The following is a 24,033-nucleotide window of genomic DNA, read 5'->3' as shown; positions in this document are numbered from 1 at the left end:
CAGTGGGGAAATAGGCAATGGACCAGGAACAGAAGGGAGTTATCACAACCTACTTAACAATCCTTTCTGAACATTCAGAATCACTGTGATAACTGAGCATGAATTTGATTTCCAAGTGTTTGCAAACCAGATCCACGTTGCCCCAAATCGACACCAGGTTAGAGAAGGAAACAGCGCAACAATCCCACAGGGGTTTGAGGAAACCATTCAGCTACTGATTTGGGAGTGAGCTGAAGATGTCACCCCACCCACTGCAAACCTTGCAACACCAGACCACAGCAATGGAAAGGCAGGTTTGAGAGTCTGAATGCAGCTGTTGTTTTCCTCCCTTTTCTGCCTAGGGATAGGGAAGGTGAGCTGTTGTTGATTCAGACTGAGCAGTAGCGATGAAGCTATAGAATTAAGCTTCTGTGATGTGCATGGATGCTGCACCAACCCTATGAGAATTGCTGCACTTCCAGGCTTCTGCCAATACCTTTAAAGGCAACACTACAGCAGAACAGAGGTCATCTGCTGTTAGCAGGTCGGCAAGGTATCCTCCCAAAACCCCACCACATTTTCAGCTACTTCCCCCAGTGTGTGTGTGTGCTCATAGCATGATGAACGTAGGAAAAAAATTCCTGCTATTTACTTAATGCTTTTTATTATAAGAACTATGATGATCACTTTAAGGCTTAGTGACAAATCCTGTTCGGTACATGATCACCTTATATAAAAACCTGTCACGCACACAGGGAATGTTAAGTTATATTAAGTATGCTGTTAACTTGACAAAAATACAGCCTTCTTCATTCCACGCCTATCTCTGCAGCAAAGATGGCACATTTTTAAGGGTGGGAAGCAACAACATCCTCCTTTCTCCACCAGAAGTCCAGATGTAGCTGAATTTCTAAGTACAGCAAATATATGCGAGGTCCTTCAGTCAAAAACACAACGCATCAGCTCAGCCATAACACTCCACTCCAGATCCACGTATATACATCAGTTACTGGGATGTGACTGCCACCCAACTGCAGCAAGGAAAAGAAATTGAAACGGTCGTTTATAACACTCTATTTATCCAGATATGGAACAGGCTAGACTGATGCTGAACAAGAAGGCAGCTGAAAAGCTAAAACAAAAGACAGCTCACGAAGCAACAGAGAGGGGAGGGCAGAAATTACAACGTATTGACCAGTAATCAGGAAGAGCACAGATTCTGATTTGCACAGAAGCTGAAGATCTCACAGTGATGCCAATGGGCTGCGTGGTTCCTGCCAGTGAAGTCACACACGGTATCGGGGTGCTTTCAGCCATCAGGAAGACTGAGAAAAAGGAATGCCAGTCAGATCTTTAAACACCTGAGAAGGGTGTTAATACGACCAGTATCATCTCTTGAACATTTTTACCCCTTGTGGTTTTGGAGGGTAAGTCTAAAAATCCAGCATCATCTCCAGTAATTAAAACACCCTTCAAAGGGAAATGCTTTGGGGAAAGACAGGTTTAGGTGTATGCTAAAAGCACGCTAAGGCAGCTTTCCACTCTGTACCAAACTTGTAGTCTTTGTATGTGCAAAGTCCAGTTAACCAAGCCTTTGGTTTATCCTCATCTGCCTATTCCACGGAATCTAGGTATAAGACATACTCTGCTTGTTCACTGAGAAGTTTTTTAATGTGAAGAGAAATGGAAGCTCTGGATTAGCCATGTGTGACTGCTTAGCTATATTAAAATCAACTTGATTTTCAGCACTTGCTAAACTAATCAGACTGTCCCAAAAAAGCCTCAGCACTCAAGCCCTTAAGCAGTTCATCCAGTAAGCTGATGCTGTATACCAGATATTACAGATGCACTCCTCAGCTGCAGCTGAACGTCGGCAGGATTCATCTCCTTTTGCCCAACATCCTTAGCCTTGAAAGACATCAAAGCCAAAAAGAACAACCAGCCTCGGGTCTTGACAAGTAAAGTTTCTTCCATTGGTCTGATTCAAAACACAAACATTACGCTGTCCTCAACATACAAGTCCAATCTGTGCACTGTGAAACAATGATGAAGAAAAGTATGATGCAAATCTTCTTAAATAGTCATCCAAAATAGATATTATTAAAAAAAATTAAAATAAAAACCAAAAAGCATACAGCAGCCTGATGCAAAGTCCAGAAACAGTCCAGGGCAGTGTTTGCGTATCACCAAGACTTCAGGACTACTGGGGATAACGTGGTCAGCCACAAAGTGTCTCATAAGAGGTTATGACATTCTGCTTCTAAGATGAGAGCGAACAGACTGCCATTCCCCAGTAGAGGTTTCTCTATTGGTTTTAATAAGGAAAAAAAACAAGAAGAGAAAAGAAGGAGCGAGGAGGAGCATACGGTCACGCTGCTGATCGCCGACGAATCACAAAAACACCTCGCTGCAGCTGTCCCAGATAGATCCTCATCTTTGTGCTGTCACTGGTTTTCCTCACCCAGATCTGCAGGAAAGAGAGATGGGCAGGGGGGAAAAAAAAGGGGAAAAATCCCACCGTAAGTAACACGCAGCCAAATACGCCAGTTGTTCTTACTGAGAGATCTGAATGCCTCTGTTATTCAGGGTGCACGATGCTTTGGTTAATTCCTTTTCCCTTCCCACATCAGTTTTCTGCTAACACTTCTGACTCCACCACTTCAACTCTCTGCTCAAAACAGTCATCAAGAATAATTACTCTTCCCAAGCTTCATCAAGAAAGCAAAGTTTCCTCCTGCTCTCACCAGAACCCTGCCATTAAGCCTTACCTAATCAAAAATAAGGCCCTCTAGATCCACAGATCATAAAAATAATCTATCCTGGGATTTGCTCAGACTGTTAGTTAGCCAAGTGAAAAGCTCACTCAGACTCTGTTCAGTGAAGCATTTCTCACCATTTATTAAACAACTGTATCTGAAGATAAAAGAGCCTCTTTTTAAAATACCTGCATGGAAGGATTCGTGTGGCTTGCAGATATACAGCACGTTTCAAAGGACAAATTACTTTCCATAGAAGCAGCCTTTCAGTGAATTCTGATAAATGAAAATCATTTTTAGGACCCAAATAACAGAAAAGTTTGGACCCAAATAACTGTAGTGTAAAAAAAAATCAAATCTGAGCAAATTTCCTCTTCCTTTTATTATTTTAATGCATTTAAAATGACCAAATATATACACGGAAAACGCAAGTTTTCCAGCTCCGAGTCACAGAGGACTTCAGGACAGAAGCCCAGCGTTTCCCACTGCAGGGGACCATAAAGTCAGTGTCAGAAAGTAATTTCTCTCTAACTGCTTTTCTAGCTACCATGAGCTACAGGCCTAATGTGATCTATTGATTTAACTATTATTTTAATTACAATCTGACCTCACTAGAAAAGTCCTCGGTAGAAAATAAATTGAATATTTGCCTGCATTTGCACTTTGGTTATTTCCCTGGAGGAATTAAAATCTACCTTCTCTGAAACCACCCCCGTGGCAACACTCGCAGCGTTTGGTGACACTTTGGTGGGCTTCTCTAACCCAAATAATTCATCCAACTGCAAACTGAGCGCCTATACAGAACAGTAAACAGGTGCAGAGTTCCACATTCCATCAGAATACAATGGGATGGCATGCTGCCCCGTCAAAGCAAACTGCTTCGTTAAGCTTCATTTAGTAGGAATAAGCAAAAGCCATTTTCAGCGACCACAAGAGTAGAATTAGCCCTAAAACGTGCCATCTGGTTAAGGAGAATAAAAGAATCGAGACATTCTGAACTTAAAACTGATGTTTTACACACCAAATGTATTCAGAAATCAGAACACATCTATGAATTCTAAAGAACCGAAGGACAAGCTGAATAGAAACAGCCGTGCTCTTCTCGTATTTGATTCCTATATTGTGAAGGAAAACAAGTTTACTCCTTTTTCCAACTTGTATCAAACTGAACTTGTTGAATAAATCCCAGGGAGGAAACCCCTTCCTGCACCCACTGAAGAGGTTCTTGCTGTCAGAATGCAGAAGCTGAACTTCTCCATGAGTTTTGCCAACGACTTCCACCAACGCAGAAGTTTGACTCAGTTTCCAAGGAAACCACGTGGAGTTCTTACTTATTTTCAGTAGGATCATCACAGCTGTCAGTGCTGGAGAGGCCGACAGGTAATTCCAGAAGTCAAGACCTTCCTTTCTCCAGCCACGTGGAAGCCATTTTATGTCATATTATGTTCCTGAGTTAAGGCTTCTTACTTTGAAGTTTACAGACATGCTGGTGGGGAGACAACCCACAGAAGCACCTTTAGTACTGCTGATTGGAACCGACCTGACTTCCATTAGAAAAGCTATCCAATTATGAACTGACATGACTTCCAAGTGCTACAAAATGATGACTGCAGTCTACCACTGCGGATCTCGAGTTGAGGTTTGCCTTCTTGCTCCTAACTTGGTGCAGGACTCTGTGAGACCATAGTTAGGTAGCTCCATTTGAATGAGCAACAAAAGCTGAGGAGCACAGAGCACTCCTAAGGACACATTCTCATTTCAGCATTCTGCTTCCATCTCTCTTGGCTTTTGTACTGTTGTGATGGCCCACTGCAAGAAAACCAACTGCCATGCCTTCTCCCAGCCTCCTTCAGAGAAAAAAACAAAACCTACGGTGTCACTTTAAAGTGAAATACATGCAAGAAGCAGCAGATTGCATTTTCCTCAGGTTTCAGGTAAGGTGCTCCCAAAAGATTAAGAGCTTCATTGTTCTAAGTCGAGAGTAATAACTTTAATCAAATTAGCAGTACTACATTTGTACAGTGTTTGTTAGCATGCAGCTACTTCATCTCAGCCATTGAGCATAACCACTCCAGAAAGAACAGTTGTGATACAAACCAAATCCCACATGCAACTCATTTTGTTGAGAGTGAAGTAGTTTCCCTTAACTGCCGAACCAAATTAAAGCTACTTTATTGCCTGATTGAAGAGAACTGCATTCAAGTCTATTGTTTCTTTCCTCAAAGTGCTACGAGTCTGCGCTCGAGAAGTAAAACGCTCTCGTTGCCCAACTGCTCAAACAGTCAGATTACTTTGCAACGAGATTCACATCAATCTTCAGCACACATCTCCCTCTTCACCTGCTTCTCTAAGTCTTTATCATTAGCCAACAGGAAATTGCCTCTGACAAATGACTCACCCCCTCCATCTCCCACGGAGGTGATGAATGATGCCAGCACACTTTACAATATACATACTCAGGTTAGCAGGAAGAATTTTCTCCCATCAGAGGAACTAAATTTGGTGACAATGTTTGCCCTTATTCTCTCCTGGCAACCCGATGGGATTTACTTCTATTTTGCATTAATAGGCGGCATGTTCTTTTAGTACTGCAAATGGAACTTCCTAATGCAGCATCAAAAAGATGCAAGGTGACAGCTCTTCTCACTCTTCCTGCCTGCCAAAATACCACTTGCAAAATGTAGTATCATTCTTTAGAGACACAGGAAGCCTGAAGAAGATGTGTCAATTCAGTGTCATCCCATATTCAACCCCTTTATACACTAAACCATCAGAGCTTTTCTGAAAGCAGCATATTCTCTTAGTCCCTAGCAAACAGCTGTCTACCTGCCTAAAGCAACCCACAGTTTTCCCCACTCCTGTGAGCAAGGAGAAGCCCACTACCTCGTTGGCGCCCACAGAACTGATGACACAGCTGATCTTAGTGTTCTCTTTAGACTCCAGGTAAATGGCCTGACTCTTGTGATACCTGCAAAAATTAAAGAAAGATAACACATGAATCCCTCAGCCATCCAGGGACTGCAGAAGTAAACAACAACAAGATTGATAAAGTCAGGATTCTGCAAGTATTTGGGTAGAATAAATATCAAGTCATTTTTTTTCCCCTTCCACACCATTTTCTCCATCTTTGCAACACAGTTGTGATCTGATCCTCCACGCACGCTTGGCATTTAAATGCAGCTTCAGAATGCATGAAGCTCTCTCAGTTTGAATTCAATTCTCAAAGCAGATTACTTAAAACAGATTTCACATCTGAAAGAGGCAGAGCATCAAGACACAAGATAAGACACAGATTCACAATCAGCCCACGCTTCAATAGCTAGCCAAAGCAGCCTTCCACACTTCAGACCCCAGCTCCACATTATGCCTGATAAAATCATACAGAGCAAATTAGATCCTCCAGGATTATTCCCATTTCCCCCCCCCACCCAAAAATAAAGCAGCACCAGACGTGAAGTGCACTCAACCCAGCTGTGCAGTCTGCTGTTTTAACAGACCTTAAACTTCCAACACCACCTTGTTTTGTGAAAATATCAGAAATTACATCAAAGCGATAGGTAACTGGCTCTAAAAAGCAACGCGTATCTGCAGTAAGTAGAAGTGTCTGAGCATATTTTTCACTTTTAGATCATGTTTTAGTCATGCTGTGTATTTTTCTCAGGGCCTTTGTATGAAAGGAAGTAAAAAGCCTTTAGAATTCCAAACCAAATTGCTGGGTTTCGTGGCGTTGCCTTCTTCACCCTCACCAGCTTCAGGTAAGTAAGTGCAAAGTGTGCTATACAGAACTGCCCGCTTCTGCTCCTGTTGCTTAGGAGACTTCTGTGGACAGCACCAGTTACAATGAAGCCACTTGGCAAGTAAGTTACCTTAATCAAGAAAGCACCAAAATGCGCCACAGAAATAAAGGCAGAATTGTATTTCCACCTTCACTCCAATCAAGTTGTGCTCTGTATCTGACAGGGAAATCTACATTGCAGAATCAGCAGAGATCCTTTCAGTAACTATTCAGCATGCAAATCCCCGCAGTCTGATTGGCTGCCAAAGCACACATCATTTGCATAAGCTTTACAGTTATTTCTACAATAACCATACTGTAAATATGGAAGTCATCCAATAGCTTATTCCATGATGTCTCCCTACTGGCTCATGTAATCAGAATTATCACATCTCTTGCCAGTAACAAAAATGATAGCATTGGCTTTCAGTGCTTCTATAGTACTAATTACCAAAGGGCTGGGCAAGGTAATCACAAATCCAACCCTGCAACCTTCCCACACTTGTGCCCAACCATTATTCTTTCTCACTCATTTTAACAAGACAGGTATCAGTAGGATCCAGGGCAATGCAAGAGCAGCAGTGATACAAGCCAAGAACGGCAGTTTATTGAGCCCAGATGACCATTAATTGATGTAAGGGAAACTGTATAAGCTATTCCAAACCAGACCTCGCTGTGATAAGATAGGAATACTAGTCCAGCAGCATCTTAGCGTGGCACGCTGTGAGTGCTTAAGCAATAAGAATTGATCATCTAGGTGCAATCAGAGTGCAGGAGACACTAATGAACACTCTTTGAGTGCAATCAGCGCAGGCACAGAAACTGAAATAATTTCTCACTCAAAGCTTTCAATTATCAGTGAACTCCAAAGTCAATGACACGCATGAAGCTGCTGCCCACCAGCAGATTTATGTTAACTACAGACAGAAAAGGTAAGACAGTAAGTTAGTTTGAGAAGTCCTCAATGAAACAGAGCTGAGCTGCCACATGCTCCATGCATGCAGGGATACACATCAACAGAAGCAATATGGTAAACCTCAGTAACCTCAGCCCTTCGCTGAGTTTATGTACCTGCAGGGGAACAAAAGGGATAGAATTCAACAAGAAAAGAGCTGAGAAAAAAAACTGCAATGGAATTTAAGTGCAAAAGCATCTGACAAATCTTGCTTTTGCAATATGTAAAAATGTCCCACTATGACAAGTGAGACGAGCAGAAATAATTTCCCTTAGTGCTACAAAATGCTTTGCTAAAAGGCTGGGATTTTCAACTCCAGCAGAAGACTGAAAGAAATCACCACACTGTTGTGTGCAGGCAAAGCTAAAAGCAAAATGACAAAGATGGTTGCTTTATTATGAACCATAGTTTAGGATGTGGGTGAGAGCATGGAATCAACACAAGGATAAAAACCCTGAAAGTCTGATTCCGCATCCTGAAATTCCCTACACAAAGTCTCTGCTTTGGAAATGGGCTTTTATAAATGCCTCTGCAAGACCTCGGGGGCTGTTTCTGTCCTTAACCATTCTCTACTTTAAGCTCATGGTCCTTTCAGAGCTGCTTCAGGACACAGAAAAAGCAGCCACTCCTGAGCTCTCACATTTCCTTCTGTAGTAGGTACACCAATTTCTGTTCTCCTTCATATGCAGCACTACAGCAATGGGCACAGTTAAAGATCCTAAGGAACTGTTTATTCCTCTCAATGTAACCTACAGGATAGTGTAGCTCTACACAAAAATAAAGTTCTGAGAGCATCTGTGAAGTGACAAGCAGCCTCTTAATGTCTGGTTTATGCTTCAAGGAAGTTTAAGCTCCAGGCAGCAGCTTTTATCAGAGCTGCATACACTGAATCCTCAATGAAACTGCACTACCAGAAGACAAGCAAAAGGAAAAACAGATGACCAACGGCACACAATAGCTGCTGCTTAGCCAACAAATCCAAAACTTATTTTAAGCATGAAAACTACAACCTCGTCTCATTTTTTGAGCCAACAGAATAGGCTACAGACAAGCATGCTGCTTGCAAATGGCTTTCTGCTTAAGAAGAACGAAACTGCCTCCTTGATTATCTCGTTTTGCATGTCTCCGATTAAGACCTACTAATAAATTTTGCACAGAAATCTTATTTTCTTTCCATTTTGCGAGGCTTCCACAGCTAAACACCCATAAAACTTAAAGAGCTACATCCAATCAGCAATTCTGAAGCTGTCTCTCCTACGTTGGATCTAATCTTTCAAGGTTATTAGGATTTGTTATCAGAAATACTTTTCGTCATGCTTATCTGGTGCACATTTCTTCTGCCACCTCGTGGAACAAAGAGTTGTTGTTACTACAAAGCAGAGCACGTGGATTGTGAACACTTGCCAACAGCTGTACCTGCAATCACTGAAATCCCATATCTTAGCTGACCAGCTTCAGTGCTCCTCCAAACGGCAGCCAATGGCAGCTCTCTTACATGAGATTAGATTTGACAAAACTATTTCCCAAGTGTCACAGTGCACAATTTCTTTTTTTCTATGGAGTCATTTTTAAGTCCCCAAACTAGTAGTTACTCCAGAAAGTCTATGAGGTCTGAACAGTCCATTATCACTCATTTACGAAAGACCTAATGATTAATTCTCGGAGGATGGAGCTAATGACTGCTCAAAAACGTTCCACCCCCAGATTCCTTAATAAAGCAATTTCTCTCTGCAGTCATTTTCACTTCACAAAACAAGGCTCAGAATGATTAAAATAGAAATTTACCAGGTCTTACCATCTTTTATCATAGTAGAGTTTTCCATCTTCTATCCGGGCCTCAAATCGCTGCGCTGGAGACTCTGCTGGTGTAGCTGGGAGGTGTTCAGGGGAGGAAGGAGAGGCTGAGTGGAGAGAAGAGACCATTTAAAGGTTAGCATATGTCCAACCACGCAGCAGCACATCTGCCTGCAGAATCATGGCTGCATTAAGCAGAAATAAGCACAGAAAGCTACAAACTCAGATATCCTTTAGAAAGATACTTTCTGTTGGGATGACTAATTCAACCTTGGCCTTGCTTACATAAATTGTACCATCTACTGAAATAGATCAAGCAACCAAAATATGTACAGGTAGGTGATAAACGCTGCATCCTTGGATTCATTTTACTTCTAATTCATAATGTACTAATGAAATAGGGTCAGGATTACTTCAGCATGTTAGTATCTGTATCTTGAAGTGAAGCATACAGATACACCTAGAGAGCTGAACCCACAAAACAGGAAATTACTAGTAATTACCTACTTTACAAAGACATGTCCAGACGCATATGAATACAGAGAAAAAAATCTTGCTATGCAGCCACATCATCTCATGTTGTCAGTGGTCTCACATTGCCCAAATGCTTCAGACACCTAAAGGATACATTCTGTTGCCTTCCCACCCCCAAACTTCCTAAGAGATTATGAGACTCCACAAGGCACCCCTTAGCCACAGTAACCACAGGAAGAACAGCAATTACACAGTCAAAATAATCACACAGCCAAATTACCCAGTCAAGAAGTCTACCATATAAATCTCTGTCCAAAACAGCATGGTTGAGAACAAGTTTCAGTGCCACCGTGAACTCACCTGGTCTCTTGGGTGATTTAAGCTGCACGGAAAGAGAAGAGAGAAAGTGTGAGGGATCTGACAATGGCCAAGGATGTAATAACTTTAGATGTGGTCTTTCTTCCCATACTCTAAATGGTTGTATTTTTTTATTAAAGTGTACGGTTAAGTGGCATAACAAGACCAGAACACTATGCCATCAGCAGCTAGAGGTGCAGATCATCTCATAATACTTCAGGGCCAGAAACTGAACTTTTTCAGAGCATTCTGACTGTCCACCAAACCAAATCCATCCGACACGCTCCATTCTCTGCGTATGGCATACCCTGAGAGCAGCTGGATCAAACACAGAATGTAGATCATTAGCAAGACTTCTACAGCTGCCACAAAAGGCATGCTCCATTAACATCATCAAAAGCCTTAATGAGCAGCCCCTAATATAAGAAATCGCATAAGCCTTAAAGCAGTTTGCAAGGATAATCACATCTAGAAGAAGCTGAACAATAAATATACACACTGTACCCTACCCTGTTCACTGAAGTACTGCAAGATTGGGGAGAAAAAAGAAAAGCCCCCAAAGGCTTGGAACAGAGGCTGGGATCTCAAAGAAAACAGTGCTACCATCTGTTCAGCCATGCAGGGGAAGACAAAAACACGGTGAGATAGCTTATCACTTGGTTCCAACAAAAGGTAACACTGTTAGACAGCAGTCGTTTTAATTAGGTTAATTAAACATACCAAAATAGAAGGGAGGAGATACCCTCTTGCTAAATCTTATCTTGTGTTACTTCAGAAAGCCTACTGGGATGAAACAGCCCCACATCTCAGCAAGGAACATAGGACAGAGAGCTCTGCTCTTCTTTAAAATAAAGAAATATAACTCAAGGCAGAATCCCTACCTTATTTAGGGTTCTCAGGTCCTCCATTATTTGCTCATCCGTCAACAAGTAATTCAGCTGAGGTATCCAGAATTAAGGTTCTCTAAAGCTCTTGACAAGGCTAAAAATTAAAGGTCGATGATATTTCACTTCACAGAAACCTTCTGGCTTATTTTTAGTGAAGCTGTATCAGATTTTAATAAGGGCATTATACTTTTTTAATCATACAATTAATGCAAGTCAGCCCCCACAAAGCCTCATATTTAGCAGCAAGCACTACAATATCTCTTTAACTTATTCACTTAAAATCATCCATGAACAACCTTTAGCATGCTGACATTTACTTGGTGGAGGCATCAAACAAGGAGCATTTCCAGTGTTTTTCAGCTTGCATTGCCATACAGAACAATCTGTGAGCTGAAACACAACAGACTTCCTTGAAATCCTGTAAAATTAAGCTGAATGCCACCCAGAGCTAGGACAAAAAAAGAAGTCAGCACTTCACGACTCAATAGGCAGGAACGGAGACAGGAACAAGAACAAAAATCCACAAAACCTTGAGAAAAATCAACCTAAACAAAGCAGGCAGCACAACACACACCCTCATGTGGATGAGGACGAAATAAGATCACACCACTCAACTGAAAACAGTCGCTGAAACCAAAACATCAGAACACAGAAATCAGTGTGTTAAAGAGCCCAACCGTCATTTTGCATTGCTTCATTATGGTCATGTTTGCAATGAAATGTGCTTATTTCAGGTGAGATATGGACCACAATACGCACACACACGGGAACAGTGAACAATCCTCAAGAAAAAGAGGTTAATTAAAACTGGAGATGCTCGTGGCCACTCTGCATGAACCCCAGAAGTTCAGGGTCTGATACTGCCTTCAGAAAACATGAGTCACTCAGGAGCTGCAAAGTGAGTTTGTTAATCTGACCCAAGCAAAACAAGTTGGGAATCCAATAATAGATTGCTGCAGAGCAAATATCATTGCTTTCCTTTCCAGGTGGATTTAATATACACAGAAAAAGGACCCAACATCATATATTTCCAGAAGTAAACAGCAAGGTAGGAGGAGAAGGATCACCTGTGTGTGTTTTTCTGGGTTTCTGTGTTATATAAAAGTAAGACTTAAAAGGAAAATCTAATTCAGAGCACAAATCTGGTTCCTTGCTTTCGCTTCGCATCTTTCCACATTAGATATCTGAAACCTTTATCAGAAATGGAAAACAGAGTCTGATACGACAAATATGATCTTACTGGCAAATGTTTTCTCACATCTTGAAATGAGAAAAGCTGTGGTTCACAGAAAAAGTCATTTCCTATCTATGGAATCAATCACCTCAACATTCACGTATAACGTCTTGTTAAAATTTCCCTTCGTGAAGAAACTGCCAGAGGAATTGAAACCAGTCTCCATGCCAAAAAAAAGTCACCCACATTATCTCATGACACTGCAGAGTTTAACTTCTTATCTCCATAGATCAGCTGGTACACTCTTTGTTAATCACACAATATACATAACCAATTGTACTTGGGCATTTCCTATATTAAATCCTGATTCCAGCACCTCATATCTTTTTTTCTCCCCGCACGCAACAACAGTGATGCACTCCGCGTTGCAGGCAGCACAATGACTTCAAATACAAAAGCCCTCCAATGTTTCTGCAGAAGGATATCAGGGGCAGGTTTCCTCCTCTTGTCAGGGATGGGAACCGGATCATTTGGTCGTCGCCTCAGTTTCCTCGTCATGATAGGCTTCACTTCCATAGAATCTGTAGAGAAATGAAGTTGGAAAGCTGATGGGGCCACTGGGAGAAGAGTAAGAATCAGTAATTTCTACAGAGGGCACAAGGAAAACAATGTTATCTCTATTACTCAGAAAACAGGATTTTCTCATGACAGCTTCTAGCATCCAAGCTGGAACTGCTGACCATGAATATGAGCTCTCCTTTATACTAGGCCACTGTTGAACAACAGTGTTGGGATGCCATGGTTACTGCTTTCATTGTCTGCAAGTAGCACAGCTGCTTGGGGGCACTCAGCAGCTCCCTCAGGTACAGGTAGCTGAAGCACAGCAGTGCTATGATGGCTCAAGAAAAATTTCTCTCATGCTAACACCGCATATATCTGTGTCTAATCAGACCTCTTAGATGGAGGTATCTGCTAATAAAACTTGAATAGGTAGCAGCACATAAGGCATCAGCTACAGATCAACCATTCTTTCTCACATCTTCAGGTTGGAACACTAAGCAGCACAGTTACCACATTCAAGATGGAGACTGACACCTGTCTTTGTGATAGCTTGAAGCCATTTTCAAAGAGCTGCTAAAGCACCAACAGATTTCACCTGAAACACAAGCTTACATGAGCCTTAACAGGTGAGAACCACACAAGGCGGTGCTCCAGGAGGCAGCAGCTACAACCTACTGAAACTGTAAGCAAGTCCCAATGCTCACAAACCAGCCTGCTACTCATCAGGTCGCCAACCTGCATTCTTGCACACACTGAGCTCCTCTGAAGGTTTAGAAATCACCGAGTGCACACAGGTTCCATTGTGCTTCTTTCTCAGCCTACAGTATGCAATCAAAATGAATTCTGCTACTTCTAAAGGAATCAAATTGCATTTCTGCTGGTCTGGAAGGAGGGAGATAAGAAAGGCCTAGCACACACACATAGAATGAAATGCTTCTCCACAGTTACTTACACGCCTTTTACCAGAGCTGTGCCTGATGAAACCGCTCATCTCTTCGGGACACACAACAGTGGGGGGAGATATTTCCCAGTGGAGAATTAATCCGGTCCCCAAATCAGACGCATTACCCCTGAATAGCTCTTTTCACACCTCCTCAGTCTCCCTTTCACCCTGCAAATCCCACCCCTGACATTAACAGCTGTGCTGCCTGCTGATGGAGACACTGCATTCCTTCAGATCCTGAACAGCGGTGTGCAGGTTTACAAAGGTGAGATCTACTCAGGCCTTGATTCCCTAATGAAGATCTAATTGCAGGCTTAGCACTGTATGCTGGCTTAGCAGTGAGGAAGCCCAGACTAACAATAACAAAGTTAAGGTAAAGGCACAGAGTTTGTAAGATCAGACAGACCCATAAAAACAAATCTAAAAAACAAATAAACAACCAGCACAAGATGTTTTCCAGACCAGACAAGCCCTAACGGGTTTGTACATCACCTGCAGCACTTAAGCCAGTCCAAACAGGTTCTATTTCTCATTTCTGAGCACCAATTAAATTATTAGCTTACATAACACTTGCAGATGCTAAGAAAGATATGAAAGGTCTAATTCATGGACAGACCTCAACAACACATCAGCTGTCCATAACATGCGGAAGTTGCTTCTTGTAAAGAAATCATATCAGATGTTTGGTTCTGTACCAGAGCAGCACAACCTGTGAAGAAGGACTATCAGCCCTATCACTCCACTGCTAACAAGAGCACTGACAAGGTACCCAAGGGCTTCATAAGAGAAACGTGTCCATTTAATGCTCATTTTCCAGAGTCTGGACACAAATGCAGCTAACTGAAATCAATCCGTGCTACCAGCTTTAAGGAGCACATTTTAACCTTTGTTGTTTACCTTCCTGTAGCTTCTTAACCATCTGCACTATTTAAAACCTGGTACCGCTGGGTCAGGTCAATATTGTGGCACTTCTCAATAGTTTTACTGCTGCATTGCAGGAACTTAAAGAAGCCCTTTTTGTCTGCATATAGAGTAGAGTAGGACATCATGAAAATATGTTTCATATCAGCCTAATGAAAAAGTACCAACATACGGTAGGCATTCTCCAGAATTCTGTACCAAAAATGATTAAAATGCACTGGTTCCAACAGCCATCCCAATTTAGGGAAATTATCATAGAATGGTAGAACCTTTTGAGTTGGAAGGGACCTTTAAAGGTCACCAAGTCCAACTCCCCTGCAATGAATAGGGACATCTACAGTTCAAGCAGGTGCTCAGAGCCCAGACCAGCCTGATCTTGAATATCTCCGAGGAAGGGGATTCTAACCACGAGGAAAGCCATGGTATATGCAGCGAGTCCATTAATTAACTTTGTTCAATCTAACGTAAGAAATATTGTTCTACAACAGCATCTCAAAAATCCATCTTAAAGAGAAGCTACAAATCCAAACACATGAGGTTAACTTTCAGGAACGAGCCCAACCCACCATCCAGCACCATTTTATCAAGTCTAGAAATCACAGGAACTCAGTATCTGCTCTTTAGAGAGGAGAAAAAGTGAACAAGAAAGCTTCTGCACTCTGTTCCTTCATTGACACTGCTTTGATTTACATGTTAATAATGCAGGTCACTGAATTTTATCATGAACTACACTCTGTGAACTAAAAGATCACCGATTTGTGTTCCACATCAGTTGACATTTGGGAAGTTTTAAGGTCAAGCTGTTTGTACAAACCAGCATGGCTTTTTTAAACTCTTATTTTCTAAGCAGTGGTGAAACGAGGAAGAAAAATGACAGATCTCTTTTTTACCTCCTGTTAATTCCATGGTTAACTTTTCATTCTCAATCATCTTCTTTTTCTCTTCCAACTCTGCAATCAAATTTTCCTTAAGCTCAATTTTCTTATCTTCAAACTCCTTTGCTGCTGCCTTCTTTTCCTTGACATAATTCTTTTCCACCTGATCTGTCTAATGCAAATCAAAAGATAAAAGAGTTAGCTAAAGAACCAATATCCCAAGTCAATGACTTGGCAACACCTCCTTTCAACTGCTCTGCTTTCATTAGTTCTTCTGTTCAAAGCTATGGCCACTTCTGCAGATTAACAACATCTAAATAATACAACACAAAACCACCTGAGATGACTAAGGAAGCAGGACTGTTATCAGCAAAAGAATTAATTCCTTTCAAACACACTTTAACAGTGCATACCCTATCAAGTCTCTAACAGAGAGCTCTTCGCATTTATCATGTACCACCCCATCCAAGCTTAAACAAGCTTTTTAAACAACCGAACACACAAGTAGCATGCAGCAAGTCAAGAAAACGTGTATTCTTAATTTTCTTTTTAATGACAGCCTGGACGTTACTGCAGGCAACACAACAGTATTCTGTACTTAACTGTAATGACACCAAAGGGGGAAACAAAAAGTGAGAAAAAAAGCTGGTTGATGAAGCTGCAGGTTTAACCCCTCCCACCTACTTAATAACTTCTGATAAATTAAAGAGTACTCACTTCCAGCTGGAGGAACAGTTCTGAAAGACAAGAAAGACCCAACTTAATAACTTAATTCATGCTTTCTACAGCTATTCAATCACATTTGCAAACCTTACACAGCAGTAAAACATACTTTTCAGCTCAGCTACTGCTTCCATCAATACCAAGTATATAATCCACCCTTCTTCCAGTCATACATCAATTCTAGATACAAATTTCCCAGATATAAGCTTGAAACACATAGCTGGAAACACATGGTTGGCCAAAATAGACAGTGTAGACCAATACTATGAATTCCAGCAATGATTCCTTCAGAAATAACATTGCAGCAGTTTGATTCATCTGTTTAACACAAATGCCTGATTTCAGGCTGCTTATGCCTGAGAAATGTAGCAGCTTTCTTGCCTGTTATCACTGAAGGTTAAGTTCTAACATACGGCACTACCTTAGTTCAAGTCAGACAGGATGAGGCCAATGGATTCCACTGATGTTTGTGCAATTCCTAACAATTTGAAATTAAGCTTCTCGTGTTTCCTGGATGACGCTGCACAGGAAATCTTTGCTCAAGATACTGTCAAAAAGAGCAAACTGAGGCACCTGGTCAGGCCTCAAACCACCATATTTCACCAGTGTTTTAACCCATGGAAATATCTGAAATAGTAAAAACTTCTCTGAAACACACCGAAGCCTGTTATCTTTACAGTAGACTGTAGAAGTGTCTGCATCACTTTTTAAAGTGCTATAAAAGGTAAGATAGATAGCCAAAAGTAAAATTAAACCTTTTGTTTGAGAAGGCCTCTAAATCCACAGCAAGGAAGGTTGCCTGGTCTAGTATTAAATATAGAGGTTGGTGGTTCCACCTGTGGCAGGGGGATCTGAGCTTGATGATCCTTGAAGTCCCTTCTAACCTAAGCCATTCTATGATTCTATGTGTATTTCCATTACAGACGTAATCACATGCAGATAAATGTAAACTGCAGCATTAATACCTGGATTCTCAGAAAGAAAAACAAACACAGAAAAGCAGAACAAAAAACTGCACTCAACGTGGGAAGAATCAACACAAAAGCCCATTCCTGTAACAGTAGGCAGTCAGGTTTTTATCCTAATTCATAACTAAGCACATTCTGCCCTCCTCTGGAAGAAAGGTGCTGCTGCAACACTGCTCCTTGCCAGCCAGGGATACAACTTAACTGTTAATTTTACAACACCATCCCATTCTTACTAGACTTGTCACTCTAACGTACAGTAATTTCATCTCAGAAGATGAATTTCTGCTTGCAAGCAGCAGCTCAAAGCATCTCAACTTACGTAAACTCATCAAGCAAATCCTTTACTATCACAAAGTCTTTCAGAAGACAGCTAGCACTACTGGAAGGCTGCTGTATATTTGACATCATACAACTGCTCCAACTTACATCCTATTATACTGAAATATGGGAAATATCTGGTTTTTCTGTAAGAGGTCCTTGCTTCAGCATCTAAGATTAGAAACTACTGGAAAGAGAACAGGATGAAAAGCAAGCAAAAAGATCTGATTTCCAAGCTGTCCCTCTGTGTTAACACATGTATGGGAAACTGGTAATCACAGTCTGAACGTCTGATTAATCAGCTGAGGCAAGTGTTGGGTCAGCTGTGGGAGCACAGGTGAGAGTCATTTAGCTGTGCTCCCAGAAGGGGTGGAGCTTGACTCCACCTCCTCTAGACCTCATTTAAGGGCTGACCAGCACTAAGGCAGCATCTCTCTTGGAGACTGCCTCAGCATTTCCCAGCAAAGGCATCCATATTGGTGAGTTTTTCCTTACAAATAACCTTTTGAATATTTGTTATCATCTTTGTATCATTCCACCTTACAACACAATAAAGACTCTCAGAAAGGCAGAGCAAGGGACTTTAAAATGAACTTGGGCCCTCGCTTTGGAGACAGAGCCAGAAGATGCGGGCAGCCCATTCGGTGTCACGGCTGTATGCAGTCACATCTGCAGGAGCAAATCCTCTATATTCATCGTTCTCAAGCACATAAAAGATTTCTGAGGAAGCAAGCAGTCCTAAGGGCTCAGACAAGACGCACAAAAGAACAAGCCAACGTGGAAGACTGTAGGTGTAACAAAACCTGTAATGCAAAGGCATACACAGTGCCTTTGAAAGAAACGCAGCTTACCAGCATTTCGTATCCTTTCTTTGTACTGCTGGTCCAACTTTTTCATTCTTTTCTGATATTCCTGAAGAGTCCCTAAAAACAAATGGTCGATTTCAATGGCAATTATATTTTTCATCGTATTCAGTTTCCTCAGAGGGCCATAGGCTTCCTAAAACACAAACACCCCTTCGAAACTTACCTTCCTGCAGCTGCTGCAACTGCCTCTTAAGAGATGCCAGTTTGTCCTGATACATCCTGCAAAGACAGAGATCTTTACATTGAGAAACAAGCCAATGATTTGTATCACCACCTGCTTCGGTTACAGCTTACGCTGAATTAGAAACCTTTCAGAAGAACTTCAGGAAACAAACAAGTAAAAGGATGTTTATCCTACAAATGAGACATCCTCCTGTCTATAAAAAACTGCCAACTCATCAGTTTTATGATGCATTCCAGTCAATCATTCCCCTAAGAGTTCAGCAAAAACAAGACTTATGTCATTTACCATAAATGCGGAAACCTATAGTGATACATAGACCTACAGACACCAAAAACCTTGCAATAGAGTCATCCTGCCACTTTATCATGTCTCAATAATTGTCTCACTTTTCTACTGATAAAACAGAAGGCATTTCCTCACATAGCCCTTAACATTCTGCATATATGCATGTATATTTCATATACATAAGTCTACATTTTACATACACATACAAAACTTTCCCCAGCACACACACCATAAGAAAAAAGCAAACCCAAAACTAAAACCAAAGTCTATTCCCAGTGCTGTTTTAGACTTGCATTTCCTTTCTCACGTATTTGTGGTTTAACATAGGCCAGCTCTTCCTGACCTGTGTGAAAAACCACACTGTTGCCAGTAAATGAATACAAAAAGCTGCAAATACATCTTAAGGTAAAAATAAGCTACCTCAAGTCTCCAAAAAGTTAACTCTCCCTGGATAAGACTGGCATTCAGCTGCTTAAGTAATTTTCACAGACATCCTGCTTTTTGCTTGGCTTGTATCAAGTAGATTCTTTCTTTTCTTTAAAGGATCTGCCTGCAGAGGGATTCATCCACAGCAAAACTGAGCTGCTGTGTGTTTCTTTGTTCAGAACATTGCTTTGCTTCGTGAACTGAGAAAGTAACTGAGAAGAAATATGATTACGTGAGCTACTACTTTGAGCTACAATGCTTTTAACCCAAATCTTGGTCCAAAGCACTGCAGAGCTTTATACAAAAACAAGACATCCACCCCCAGCCCACGTAAAAGGGCAGCAGAAACATTACCTCACTTTTTATCAGAATGGGCTACTTACTGTTCTTTCATTTCTACAAAGTCTTCCTCCTCGTGTTTTGCCAGATCAGTCTCGCTAGCATCCTCAGTATCTAAATGAGGAAAAGAATGACTTGTTAAAACTAAGCAGGATTAAAAGAACATAGGAAAGCACTAAAAAAACCCACACTTGGGCAAATACGCAGCCAGACTGGCAACTGAAGAAATGAATTCAGAACCGACTCGAAACATCTCATCTCTTCCTTGACGCCACAAATTAACCCATGTAAGGCCTCCAGCAGATTTACAACATAGCTTCCACCAAGTTTAAGCAGCACTGACCCAAGAGACTCCACTAATTTCTTCCCATTAGTCTCGCAACTCTAAAGTGAGGTGGTAATACAATCTTAGGACCCTGAAGGACATTTCCCAAGCTGCTTCTTATAGCTTCACCCAGGAAACAATGACTGGAGGAGCTCTGATTCAGAATGCCTGAATGTATCTTGACCTGAAACGCAGCAAATAGAGCACTATGGGTAGATGCTGTCATGGTTTACCACAGAGGTTGCACTTAAGATAACAGTTTTTTTGCTATAATCTGAAGCTGACCTCTCAGCTACACACTGAAATACTTCATCGTTCTCACAAAGCAAAGACTAGTGCTACAGATAGACCCAATCTTACACGCAGATAATAAAAGCTATAAAATCAAGCAGTACTGCACTGCTAGCTTTCAGGTACTCCTTTGCAGCTCTCTTTTCTTGTGTAGCCAAGGGTGAATCCCCTTTCCTCTCTAAGGGGTCAGCTTCTCCAGGCTGGAGTTATGGCAGACAAGGTACAGCTGCACAGCCTGAACTACAGCTACACCTTCCACATATGGACAAAGGCATCAGTCTTGACAAAAAGCCTGCAAAAGGCTACGAATAAACACCTTAAACTGTTTTTCACACTAAGATGAAATTCAACGCAGAGATATAACTTAACTTTTGACTAAAAGAGAAACACTTTGGCATGTAGGATACCAAAAAGCCCCCCCATACCTACTTTACTTGTTCACTGCAACTGGCATCATATATGCTGTCACCTCTCATGGGGACCTGCAGGCATGGCTTCAGCTCCTTGTTCTGAATCGCACAGACATGATGTGCCAGCAGAGTGGGGCTGACTCCTATCCAGTCTGACACTGCACACTGTCCCTGGGCCGTTCCTCATCTCCCTTACATGTCATTTTATGCATCCTATTTGCCAGGATACTCTGGATTTTACTTTAGCTTCCCCTTTTCCCTTGTTTTCATGGTCCCGCTACAAACCCTCTCTCTTCTAACACCTTCTCGGCCCCTAATTCTTACAGGTCCCACCCTTTCCTCTAGCTGACCTTCCATCCTCCTCCTACCCCTTCGCACCACAGAAACACAAGCGAGCTCCACACACCAGACTTCTCCAGCACCTCTTCCCCTCCTGTCCTAATCACAACCCCGAATCACACCCAAAATCCCACCTCCTCAGTGCTCTCCTCGCTCTGACTCTTCACTACTCGAGAAATCCATCCCAATTCCACCCTCCAAACGTCACTTCTTTTTTTCCTTTTAATTCTTCCCCATGAAGCTCCAGCACGAACCAGCTGTTGTTTCCACAGCACGTTCCCACAGCTCGGAGCCCTCCCCGCCTCGCTTCTACCCACCTCCCAAGGAGCGCAGCCCCGGCCCACACATCCCCTCCCGGCCTCCCCCAGCTCCAGCGCTACCCACCCTCGTCGGAGTCTCGGGCCCGAGCGCTCCGTTCGCCATCCTCCTCCTCGGCGCTCTCCAGCTCCTCCTCTTCGTAGTACTCGGGGCCGGGGGGCATGGCGGGGGCGGGTGCCCCGGGCGGGGTGGGGGCGGGCGGCGCAGCGGACACCAGCCCGGCCGCGCTCATCGCGGCGGGACGAGACGAGACGCGGCTCCCGCTGGGCGCTCTAGCAACAGCGCCAGGACCCGCGCACCACTTCCGCTTCCGGCCGCCCGAGTCACCGCCGGATGGACGCGCGGCGCTGCAGGCAAACGGCGCGGGCACCTAACAGGGGGCCTGATGGGGCGGGGGGCGCTGGGCGCGGTGGGTTGTCTTGGGGTCACGGGTTCGAGGCCCGGGCACGGCGTCAATCCGTGGGACGCGGGTTCGAGCCCCGCGCACGGCAGCGCAGGAATGGAGAAGTCGGGCCTCTCGAGGGCACCCCGGCACGTTCTGCCACCAGCTGCTATCACCGACACTGTAACAATGCCCAGCAGTGCTGCTGCAGCTCACCACGCAGCTGTCCCTGCCCCAGTGGGAGCGGGCTGATCCGGTGCTTGCACAGCTTCCCTGCTGCTTCCCTCCGTGCAGAAAAGTCTCCCTTGTTCCTCCATGCTTTCATCAAACTACTCCATGCCAATCCATCGCAGCTTTCCTAAGACAAGCATCCAAACCCGCTGCAGATTCCAGCAGTCACGGGCAGGTTACCTTCCAGCAGGACACTGCTGGAGGACTGAGGTGTGCATCCTGCAGTGAGATCCACATGCAGGCACCACGTTTAATGTGTGACCACAATGAGAGTGAAAAAGCCTGGTGCTGCTCTTTCAGGCCAGGTGTTTCACTGTGCCCTTTCCCACAGCTGCACTGACTGCTCAGCCCTTTAGCAGAGCTGTGCTGATTGCTCACCTGGACGTTCCCCAAACACACGGTGTGTTGACTCACCGAGACACCATAAACAGCTGACCAAGGAGAAGAAAACACAACAGAATTGGTTTCATCTAAGGACTAAACTCAAGATGACCGCAGTGCTGTTTAAAACTAGTTAACCCAGGGGGCAGCAGGTCATACCCCGCTCTAAGACCTGCAGTAGCGCAGCACGTGCACTTTGCTTTTCAGTAGCTCATCCCAAAGATCTGTTTGCACTGACTGGCAATTTTTAACTCGGGACACCCACACAAAGCACGTCTCAAACCCTTTTATGTAAGTAAATATTGCCTCTTACAGGAGATGAGGCTAAACATCAGCGCTAATGCAAGCAGCTCCCAGATCTCGATGTCCCACCGGGGGGCACTCGACTTGGCACACCAGCGGTGTAAGTGTTGGAGCCACTCACCACCCCTTGCTGCCAACCACGTCGGTGCCAGAGCCATCTGCATCTGGACGAGCAATCCTTCCGCAGGGCTCTGCCTGATGCAGAAGAGCTGACAGGGCTGCTTGTGGCCACAGGGTGAACAGGAAAGGGTGCGGTGGCTGCTGCTACATCCCAGGAGCTGCACCGCTGGGGCCACGCTTGGACTGCCCAGATCACTTCCCCATCTTCACGCAGCTGCAGAATTAGAAACAGCACGCTGCCTGAAGCCCCCAGTTTATTTTCCATTTCCTTCCTGTATCTCTTCCATGTGTCCACACAGTTCACCCATCGGCTCCCCAGTCAGCCTTGCTCGTGCTGCTGTGGATAGCGATTGGGTAAACGAGCTGGGGCTGCCCTTCCAAGGTTAATTCAACTCACATTACACCGCCTCAGCACTTTCTGTTTGTCTGAAGCAAATTTACCCTTTAGGAGAAGCTTGCACACAAAGGGCAGGTGCATTCACTAATGCGAGGGCACAGAGGAATCCTTTGAACAGGAGGAGCTGCGTACAGAGAACGAGCAAGAAACCGGATAGAGTTGCTGATGCAAAATCTTCTTAGCTCATTCTGTGGTCAGAACTGGAATCTCACTCGCTGCTTGCTCCCTCCACACCAATCCCTCATGTTTAATATTAGCCTTCTGGAGACACCCAATCCTGTCATCTCTCAGGCATCCAGTGGGAACCCAAGGGAGGAGGTTCAGCTTTAAGGAATGCCATGTTTCCTTTACAAATGCGGAAACTTAACTATCTCCGCCCCGAAGAGCTATCAGGGAAAGTTCAGACTCCTTTTGTCGAGCTGTTGTTCTTGGCTCCTGCCTTCACAAACTGCTTTTCTCATCACAACTCGCCGTCTGACGTCCATCCACTCAGTCTGAAGGGAAGGTTTCTGCATCCTGCTTTGTCAGCATCAGCTATTTGCAAAGCAGCTGACACACAACTCCCGGCCTTTTGTGTTTTTCTTTCCCTTTGTAAGAAATGCAAGAGGAAAAGAAAGCTACAGTGGTTGTAAATAGCACAGCAAGACGTTTCGTATGAAACGGATAACCAGAAAACCCTTAATATCGGCCCTCATAGGACATAGGAAAGGACTGAGCCACGTTGCTTTCATTTTTCCACACCTTCAGTTTGAAATGGCTGCACCGCTAAAGCTTCTCCTCCTCCCAGGCCCGTCCCTCCTCAGGCTGTGCTGCCTTTCAGCCCCACAGCTCTCCCCTCCTGATGCGGCCCACCCTTACAAGCCCTTACCACACAGCAGCAGCTGCTGCGAGCCCCAGAGCCGCTGTGTGACGGGCCGTGAAAGGCCTTCTCGCACACCTGAACCTGCGGTAGGCATGAAGCCACCTCCACTCGATC

General features: G+C 43.5%; 1 protein-coding gene across 1 annotated transcript; it reads right to left on the bottom strand.

Moving 5' to 3' along the window:
• Positions 1 to 419: 419 nt before the first annotated feature.
• Positions 420 to 22,101, bottom strand: SUDS3 (SDS3 homolog, SIN3A corepressor complex component). Its single transcript, XM_072350856.1, has 12 exons — positions 21,310 to 22,101; positions 19,605 to 19,674; positions 18,490 to 18,545; positions 18,312 to 18,383; positions 16,169 to 16,188; positions 15,467 to 15,623; positions 12,637 to 12,732; positions 10,972 to 11,033; positions 10,094 to 10,115; positions 9,261 to 9,366; positions 5,619 to 5,703; positions 420 to 2,446 (listed from the first exon to the last, which is right to left on the bottom strand). The coding sequence occupies exons 1-12, from the start codon at positions 21,473 to 21,475 to the stop codon at positions 2,348 to 2,350; spliced, it is 1,011 nt and encodes a 336-aa protein (XP_072206957.1). The 5' UTR covers positions 21,476 to 22,101; the 3' UTR covers positions 420 to 2,347.
• Between the last annotated feature and the right edge of the window lie 1,932 nt (positions 22,102 to 24,033).

This window comes from Excalfactoria chinensis, chromosome 16 (genome assembly GCF_039878825.1).
Source record: "Excalfactoria chinensis isolate bCotChi1 chromosome 16, bCotChi1.hap2, whole genome shotgun sequence".
In the NCBI taxonomy this organism is placed as follows: Eukaryota; Metazoa; Chordata; class Aves; order Galliformes; family Phasianidae; genus Excalfactoria; species Excalfactoria chinensis.
Note: the sequence above shows the minus strand (reverse complement) of the source record. Positions and strands in the feature narration are given on the sequence as shown.

Bases quoted from the DNA above. Each gene is read 5' to 3' on its own strand.
- SUDS3 (XM_072350856.1), bottom strand. From the start codon at position 21,475: ATGAGCGCGGCCGGGCTGGTGTCCGCTGCGCCGCCCGCCCCCACCCCG. The intron at 18,546-19,604 runs GTAAGTAGCCCA...CTGTCTTTGCAG, and splicing joins TTTGTAGAAATGAAAGAACA to GATGTATCAGGACAAACTGG. The intron at 10,116-10,971 runs GTAGGGATTCTG...CTTTCCGTGCAG, and splicing joins ACCTGAGAACCCTAAATAAG to CTTAAATCACCCAAGAGACC.